We start from the raw sequence: 10,000 nt of genomic DNA, 5'->3' as shown, positions 1-10,000 counted from the left end.
TATTATCTATTGGGATGAATAATGGCGAGGAAGAAAGATTAGAAGGAAAGCATTTGGGGGTAAGGGGGGGGGGGGGGGGGCTAACAAAAAAATTGACTAATTTTTAAAAACTAAACTGAACTTCAAGTCTAAAGTATAAATCAAATGAACGTTTAAGTAATGAAATATGTCGTCAGTTGAACTGAACTGATCGTTTAATTTTCACTAAAAGCAAATGTACTCTCTCTCTCTCTCTCTCTCTCTCTCTCTCTCTCTCTCTCTCTCTCTCTCCTCTCTCTCTCTATATATATATATATATATATATATATATATATTATATATATATATATATATATATGAAATATGTCGTCAGTTGAACTGAACTGATCGTTTAATTTTCACTAAAAGCAAATGTACTCTCTCTCTCTCTCTCTCTCTCTCTCTCTCTCTCTATATATATATATATATATATATATATATATATATATATATATATATATATATATATATATATATATATATAACATACGACATCGGAATGATGGGATGTGACTTATGGCCATATAAGGCATGTCATGTGATATTTATGTCCAACTCGATGACGTACCGGACAGCATGTAGACGTTTCTAGACCGTCTCCAGCGAATGCAGTGTTTTTTCTTCAGCTTCACCGCTCATCGCCAATTTGTCCGCACTCCCTGTAACTCTTAACTGCCCAGCCATGCATAAAATGGAAAAAGATTTCAGGCCAAAGTAACGAAGCAAGCTGTGTATCTCGTCATTCTTTAACAAGTCTTAAAAGGAATGGACTGGCTAACAACAAGAATGTGGGATATAATAACGAAAAATATGCGAAAGATCCAGATGCCTTCGGCAAGATAACCTATGTATAAATGAATAACGCGAATCATTTGGTGGCTGGAGCCGTGATATATCACCGAATGTCTCAATGGAATGTCTTATGAAACATTGTTGTTCTCATAATATAGTTTCATTTAGCTCTTGTCTTGATTCAACCCCCCCCCCCCCCCCCCCCCACCTCAAGTACTATTCTGTCGCACTCTGGAAAAAATTGGCGCCAGAAAACTCATCCTTCAAAAATCGATCGATTAAAATCGAGTAAGATCAATCAAAAACGACGATTGAAATCGATCGATATTTGAAGGAATTTTCTGGCCTGTTTTTTGTTTTTTTTTGTCTCTCATTTTTTCAGAGTACGACAGTACTGTACTATTCATTGGTTTTGTTAAAAAACTGGTAAGATAGAATTTTATTTTAATCAGCCGATGCAATTATATTTTGAAAATATCAATTAGTTCAGCTAACCAGCATCGAATTGAACTACAAATGTCTCAATCACCGTCAAATATTGTCTTAAACCGAAAACGTTCAATTAAAGAAAGTAGTAGAGCTATAATAGGAGAAGACTAAAAGAATGGGATGACATATCCCTTCTAGAATAGTCTTTGCAAATCTATGACGAACGTGCCTGGGCCAAAATTTAGAAAATGGACGACTGCCAAGCATAGAATTACGTAGTATGCGATAAGGCTTTCTTCTAAGTTGTAAACTACATAATATGTGGCACTTTGAACTAAAATAAATTTAAATAAAAGATCTATGATGAGTGTAAAAGAGAGATTCATCGTCGATCCTATTGAAATGTCAATACTATGCATGTCAACAAGTATTTTGAAATGTCGACGTCGTGATGGAAATTATACACAAGGTCAATGTTAAGGTTCAGAAAGAAGCATGTTCCATAGAGATAGAAGAAGAAGAAGAAGAAGAAGAAGAAGAAGAAGAAGAAGAAGAAGAAGAAGAAGAAGAAGAAGAAGAAGAAGAAGAAGAAGAAGAAGAAGAAGAAGAAGAAGAAGAAGAAGAAGTTAAGACCCTCGCCTGGATTCCAAAGCTTATTTGTAGGGAAATGTAACCAAAATCAATCGCCAGAGGTACTGTGTCCAACAAGGCAAGCTTTGATTAGAAAAGACATAATCAGAAGTTTCACAAGCCACTTTCCAAATTATGTTTCTTATTTCTCATTTACCCAGTCACCCTTCACCTAACCCTCGCCACCATACCAATCTCTCCAGTATAATTTACAATTTTCTGTAAAGCAAGCATAGCATGGGAAGGCTAAACCTGCTATCTATCAATCTACCCTTCCACCCATGGCCATGCTTCCACCTATATATCTGTGTCCCTTCCTCTCTCTCTCTCTCTCTCTCTCTCTCTCTCTCTCTCTCTCTCTCTCTCTCTCTCTCTCTCTCTCTCTCTCTCCCTCATCGAGCTTCTTCCTTTCATGTTTTCCCCGAGCGTTGCGTGCATGGTTGCTTTCGCATCATGCTTTGGTGATCACGGAATTCCGGGTCTTCAGCCACGCCTGGCAGTGCGGACACGAAGAGGCCATAAGGGATATTTGTCCGGCTTCCGTACCTAATGGTCATTTGGTCCTTTCAGATCCTCCCAGACTTGCAAACTTACACCAAACCGAAGTACTTATTGGCGGCGATGAGTGGCTCCAGTTAGTTATTCGCGAGGCAAATGAAAAAAAAAAGTGGCGGTTGAGCTTATCATTCATTCTAAATAACCTAATCCTTCTTAACAAGGGGTAAAGTCATCCTGTTATACCCTTATGAAATAACGTTATACTCACCATTCATAATTTATTATCCTCTCCATCTTGTAAACTATGAGATTCATTGTTCATTCAATCCACTACTGCATCGAAAGACCATTATGACAATCATTATTTTATTGGAGATATTATTTAATTTTTCCACTTCATTTCGTTAGAGATCTGTTTCTTTCACTGTACTCTTTTACTCTCATAACAATACACTGTAATAGTCTTTCAGAGATATTAGGACCATGAAGCCGGAGTTTATCCCACTTCTATAGCGTGAAACGGTAAATAGCAATTGTATGATATCCTTTGGATAGGATGCTTGTCTTTCGCAAAGTACTTTCCGACAGATCTATCAGAACCAGCTAGCCAATCCCTGAACGGGGGAGAGGGTCGGGGAAAAAATATCGGCGTCACCCGAGATTGATCTAGGTCCCTGTGCGTGTGAAGCGAGTGCTCTACCAACTGAGCTATCGAGACCCTCTCTTCTTGCAATATTGTAAAGTGTCGATGATGTATCAGGTTTTTGACCTTTTGACAGTTTGTAGGTCATCTTAATCCACCTATTATACTTTTCAGCACAAGTTTCATCCCGACATAAATAATACCGATTTGAGGGGTTGGACCTATATAGCCTGACGCTATAACTCATTTCGACTTCTCTTTTGACGTCATTTTTTAAAGGTTTGTGCCAGCGCTTAGTGAGCTGTCGTTAGTGGTACTCATAGAAACAAGTGATCTTGTCTTTTGACGTCATATTTTGGCCAGTGTCAGGCTATAGATAGTGTGCGCTTGGCTAAGAAGCTCACAACAATGCCATCCGGAAGTGTTACGGACCAACACACAAAACTATGTGTAACCTTAAAGGTTTATAGTCTGGTTAATACAGTTTAGTGAGAATTACTCATAAACGCGGATGGTAAAAAAAAAACAAAAAAACACACACACACACAAAATACAATAAAAAAAGACCCGAGTGACGTCAACTTCATTCTATCTATAAGTTAACGATGGCTACGGTTGGACACATTTGACAACATTGCAAGGGAGAGAAATCCTTCTAAGTAGTAATTTGGAAGCCAAGTCGGTATCTTTAAAGCTAGTTTAAGTAAAGACGACGTGGGAACTGTTAACAGGTCTTTGATCCAGGGCATTGCAGCGATAACAGGACAATCCTCAACGTGTGTCTCGGACACGGGAATTTACTTTATTTTAAAGTCATATTAATGAGACACAAATAAATTGATGAAAACCGAGTATATGGAGCATTTTTGGACACATTATAAGACAAGATAGATAGGTATACGTTTTGAAATAAGGTTGTAACAATAACGTCCTAAAATAGAAGGGGCAAAAAGGAAGAGAAGACCAAGGACAACGACAGTATCAACATTAACAAGATAACAAAATAACAAGAGTATCTAACGACTAAAATAAAACGTAATACCATCAAATATCTTGAGGAAATACGAGAAATTACTTTCGATAGGAAAGGGCAGATACATGTGTGCACAAATTTGCAGGAGTGATAACCGAACGCTATTATGAGCTAGTTTTAACATTATTGTAATGGACAACGTTTGGATGAGAGTATCTATTACAACAATGGGCCCATACACATGTGGGCTATCAGACTTGCAAATGAAGAAGCGTCGATAGAAACAAATGCATCGATGCAAACAGAGCTTCTCGTGGGACAGTGAGGAATATTCAGTGGAAGGGATAGGAGTAAGTTAGTCAGTCAGATCGTTTTAAAAACGCAGAAAGCTTCAAATTGACAAGTTTACCTGAAACATCTCTCCGTCGATCGTGTATTGATCATGATGCGCAATCAAAGCTAAGACGCTTTTCGATGTTCAAACCTCAAAGCAAATTAAACTCACCTGAATGATTCGCCCTTCGGCACTTATAGATGTTCCAGCCACCGAGAACATGCCGATGAGTTTGTAGGACTGCGTGACGTATCCACCGTGTTCCACTGGGTTGTAGAGGACGATTTCTAGAATAGCACGCTGAGACGATCCGTCCTCCTGGCAACGCGCCAAGGGTAGACAACAACTGAGAAAAAATAGCAGCACGACCAGGAGGCGGGGGACGAAAAGGCAAAAATCCCTGCAATGGCCCCATTTCATCTTGACACATGATACTTGGGACGCCGTCGTCTCATAGTGACGGACTTGCCAAGGTCAAGGACCAAGTCAAGGCCAAGATTAATGCCCAAGTATCTGAGGTAATTCTCACAATGTGGAGAAGGTAATCCGTGATGAATCGAATTTAAAGCACGTTTATGTACGAAAAAGTTATTTATTTTTACTAAATCTAATCTAACGTGAGCAAGCACGGCTGGGACATAAATGCGAAAAGAACGTATTTTTGGTTGTTGTAGTTTTAAATATTTTTTTCATATTATATCTTTAAAAAACGTTAGACGAGTATAATCCAATTCGAATCAACACTTTCAATTATTCTCGTGGAATGTACATATGGAATGATAACAGATTAATTGGGAGGGGAAAATACTAAAATATTATTGTTTTTTTAAAAAATGAATTGAAATCAGATTTTTTTTAAAAAAAGAGTTTGAGTGAAACTATTATTGTATCTAACTCCAGAAGGATCTGTTTGGAAATAACTTGTATCTGACGTCCTGGTATGTGGACAACCGTGAAGTCTTGAATCTGTATGAAAAAAAAAAAAAGAAGAGAATTATGACTTAAAGAAACTACTGCATATTTTAAAATCATTTTGCCAAATTGATAATGGCTTATGGCCCATGCCCGTCATCCAGATATTTGCAGGTCTGATAACTGAATGCAGTCATAGGCTTGTTTTAACATTGTTGTCCTACAAGTTAAATGCTGCCATTAATTGGGGACTCCATGTAAAGCGCATTGACCATGTTTACTGGATGTTGCCCAATATAAATGCTCAAGGTTTTAAAAAAATCTGCCAGTTGGGTCATTTTATACCATTCAAATCTCTAAAAAGACTATAATCGAGTCAGTTACATATAGTTTAGTGTGTTGGTACGGTAATATTGATCTGGCGAGTAAAACTGGTCATTGTTTTACTTAATCGCAATAACATGAATAAAGATGACGTCACTCTGCTCTCTGTTTTTATTTGTATTCTTCTTCTTCTTCTTTTTCTTCTTCTTCTTCTTCTTCTTCTTCTTCTTCTTCTTCTTCTTCTTCTACTTGGTTATGTAGAAACCTCAATTTTGAGGACCGGGCAACATTTGATTTTATTATACATTAGGAAGAAAAAAGAAAAGAAAAAAGAAAATGATGAAGCATTATTGAACGTAACAACATATCTGATGCTTAACGATGTCATTGTTTGCACAAAGATACCAAACGATTAAAAAGACCAGGGCTGTCAGATCGTAGCCGTCGTTAAATATAGAAAGTTTGAAGATGAGGTCACTCAGGTCTTTGTTATTGTTTTTTGCCATCCGCGTATAGGAGTAATGCTCACTGAATTGTATTAACCCGACTATAAACGTTCATGGATACACACAATTTTGTGTGTTGGTCCGTTATACTTCCGGATGGCAATGTTATGAGCTTCTTAGCCAAGCGCATACTATCTATAGACTGACACAAGAACCGGACTTATAGATAGATCGAAGTTGACGTCACTCGGGTAATTGTTATTGTTTTTTGCCATCCGCATTTATGAGTAATTCTCACTAAACTGTATTAACAGACTATAAAAGTTCATGGTTACACATAGTTTTGTGTGTTGGTCCGTTATACTTCCGGATGGCAATGTTATGATCTTCTTAGCCAAGCGCATACTATCCATAATTTGACGTCATTTTAAAGGTCTGTGCACTGTGCACCGTGTAGTGAGTTGTCGTTGGTAGAGCTCAGGGAAACAAGGGATTCCATTGGTTGACCTATTGAATACAGCTCACGATTTGTTTTCTTTTGTGGCCAAAGACTTGTCCTTTGACGTAATTTTTTGGTCAGTGTCAGGCTATTGATAGAACGACGTTGACGTCACTCTGGTCTTTGTTATTGTTTTTTTTTGCCATCCGCGTTTATGAGTAATTCTCACTAAACTGTATAGATAGAATGCGCTTGGCCAAGGAGTTCACAACATTGCCATCCGGAAGTATAACGGACCAACACACAAACTCTGTGTAACCATGAACTTTTATAGTCTGGTTAATACAGTTTAGTGAGAACAACTCACAAACGCGGATGGCAAAAACAATAACAAAGGCCTGAGTGACGTCATCTTCGAACTATCTATAACACATTTTCGTATTAGAAAATCAACCAAAATGTAGAAAAGTATGAAAATAATTTAAAACAAGCATTTTGAAATGCTATCGAAAAACGATTGTGGGGGTATAATGCGAAAGTCGACTACTTACGAAACGAACATTAAGACGGCTCTACATGTATGACATATAATTTTGTTACTCCAATCTACACCGTCTACACTTGAAGTGATCATTTAATTCAATTTCTTATCGCTCTAACAACAAGATAAAAGCTAAAAATATTCTTTGATGTTCAATTATTTTCAATTAATAATTATTTAGCTATAGATATAATATATCTATAAATAAACCATTAGGCCCATGAAGCCGGAGTTTATCCCGGTTTCTATCAAGTGAGACGGCCAAAGCAAATTCTTGCTACCCTTTGGATAGGACGCGAAGCTATCGCAAAGTACATTCCGCTGGATTTAACAGACTCAGCTACTTAATCATTTGTGGTTGGACAAGGGAGTGGTGGTGGGGGGGGGGGGGGGGGGGGGGGGGAGCAGAAAAAAAAAATCATGTCTTCACCCGGGATCGACCTCGGTCCCTTTGCGTGTGAAGCGATTGCTCTACCAACTGAGCTATTGGGGTTTGTTTGTTTGTTTTTTAAATAGATGTCATTGCAGGTTGTGATTGTAGTGATTTCTTGCCACGTGTCGAGTTGGGGGCTTTCAAAAAGTCTAATAAATAGCAATTTAACGATTACGTTCACAACTTACCGCGATCGGGAAACGACGTGGAAGACATTATGAAGACCGGCTTAAGACTGAGGACCGATCTTCCTTTTCTTCCATGCCGTTCTCCGATCGCTGTAGGTTGGGGACATAATCGTTACCTTGCTTTTAGGCCCTTGAAGCCAGACTTTATTCCGTTTTCCATTGCGTGGAACGGGGAATAGCAATTGCTTGCTACCCTTTGAATAGGAAGCTGGTCTAACACAAAGTACTTCCTGCCGGATTTAACAGACCCAGGTACCCAGTCAATGCTTGGTGAACAGGGTGAGAGCTCAGAAAATGAATCTCGACTTCACCTGGGATCCATCTCGGTTCCTTTAGGTGTGAAGCGAGTGCTCTACCAGCTGAGCTATAATAAGATGGCATTGTTGGTTATGATAGTCATGACATCTTGCAACATGTCTAGTTTGGGACAAGTCTAAATGAAATGGGTAGCATAAATATAATTTTTAAAATGCTTATGGGATATAATCAAACTTAGCACCAGATGGTTATGCCGTAGAATGAACTGGTTACATTATAGTCATATAAGGAGTTGACTTTGAACCATTATCAACTTGTCCGAGAGATATTTATATAATATACTGTTTATCGGAAGTGTTAGTTTGCATTGCGAAAGCACTTAGGGTATCAATTCAAACCCTTTTATTTAGATGCAACACATACACAAATACGCTTTTGCTTTTCTTATCGTCATTGCCCGCCCCTCTCCTGTGACCAAAGATAAATTTGCTACCATTACCCGCCAGTGCTTCTGGAAGAAGAAGAAGAAGAAGAAGAAGAAGAAGAAGAAGAAGAAGAAGAAGAAGAAGAAGAAGAAGAAGAAGAAGAAGAAGAAGAAGAAGAAGAAGAAGAAGAAGAAGAAGAAGAAGAAGAAGAAGAAAAGAAGAAGAAGAGAGAGAAGAGAAGAAGAAGAAGAAGAAGAAGAAGAAGAAGAAGAAGAAGAAGAAGAGAAGAAGAAGAAGAAGAAGAAGAAGAAGAAGAAGAAAGAAAGAAGAAGAAGAAGAAGAAGAAGAAGAAGAGAGAAGAAGAGAAGAGAAGAAGAGAAGGAGAAGAAGAAGAAGAAGAAGAAGAAGAAGAAGAAGAAGAAGAAGAAGAAGAAGAAGAAGAAGAAGAAGAAGAAGAAGAAGAAGAAGAAGAAGAAGAAGAAGAAGAAGAAAAGGATGATGATGATGACGATGATGATAATAATAATAATTCTCAGCTCCCAGACAGATGAAACCAAAAGGTTAAAAGTATAATAGCTGTGTGAGAAGGAGTGGGAGGAGAATTTTAATAATAACTGCTAGTGTTGAGTGGATGCGATGAATTAAATTAAGTTGTAATAGTAAGATTTTGATCGTGATGGTTGGGTTGATATGATGATGATGATGATGATGATGATGATGATGATGATGATGATGATGATGATGATGATGATGATGATGACTGGTTTGTATTAAACAGATCAACAAATTTCAATTATACAATGTTCAACGGCCGTTTTTACAGTGGAGCTTTCACTGTATTGAATGAGACAACGCTACGACAGAACCTCGAGGAATGTAATGCGGGGTTCCGTCGCAGATAGAAATGGCACCGTGTGGAATAGGAATTGATTTGTAAAACCATGTGAGCAGTTCCAATGGAATCACAATGATATAGAATCTTAGTTTGACGACATTTTGAAGACATGGAGTTTTATCATTGTACTCCAGATGTACACTCGTGATAATGAAAGTGACACTATTAGGGGGAATGCATTTGCGACAGATTATGTCCCTTAGTTATGTCCAAAACACTATTGAACACTAGTGAACACTATTATGAGGACAACACGCATAGTTTAGGGTCCAATGGTTTCTACAAGTAAATATAACCCCGAATGCACACGTTTTATAAAAACAATGAAATACACCACTGGGATTCCCAAACTAGTTACACTGCACCGTCTTACTTAAAATTAAAAAAAAACAACCCCAAAAACATTCCAGTTATTTCTAAACATGAATGGCCTTCAATGAGTCATGACTTGACTCCAATGGATTAGAACAGTTGGTCATTGATGAATGGGTCGTAGAACAGTTTACACAGAAGATGATGATGATGATGATGATGATGACGACGACTACGACGACGACGACGATGATGATGATGATGATGATGATGATGATGATGATGATGATGATGATGATGATGATGATGATGATGATGATAATAATAATAATAATAATAATAATAATAATAATAATAATAATAATAATAATAATAATAAAAAACAGAGTAAAACGAGTAAATTCAAAATGCATGGGATCGAATCACTATTCAAGACTCAATTTGATCATTGAAAAAATAAAAGGCTAAGCAGTCATAAAGCAAAATGGGGGATCGGCAGATCACATCAAA

General features: G+C 37.7%; 1 protein-coding gene across 1 annotated transcript in view; it reads right to left on the bottom strand.

Moving 5' to 3' along the window:
- The window catches only part of LOC144968729 (uncharacterized), a 60,639-nt gene that overhangs the window by 37,243 nt on the left and 13,396 nt on the right, over window positions 1-10,000 (bottom strand). The window contains exon 2 of the mRNA XM_078907355.1: window positions 4,489-5,283. Coding sequence (XP_078763481.1) covers window positions 4,489-4,737 — 249 coding nt within the window. The 5' untranslated portion in view covers window positions 4,738-5,283. The remainder of the gene's footprint in view (window positions 1-4,488; window positions 5,284-10,000) is intronic.

The sequence above is a fragment of the Berghia stephanieae genome, chromosome 3 (assembly GCF_034508935.2).
Source record: "Berghia stephanieae isolate SIO BIC M18660-M18661 chromosome 3, UCSD_Bste_1.3, whole genome shotgun sequence".
NCBI lineage: Eukaryota > Metazoa > Mollusca > Gastropoda > Nudibranchia > Aeolidiidae > Berghia > Berghia stephanieae.
The sequence above is the reverse complement of the archived record's forward strand: the minus strand, read 5'-3'. Positions and strand labels throughout refer to the sequence as shown.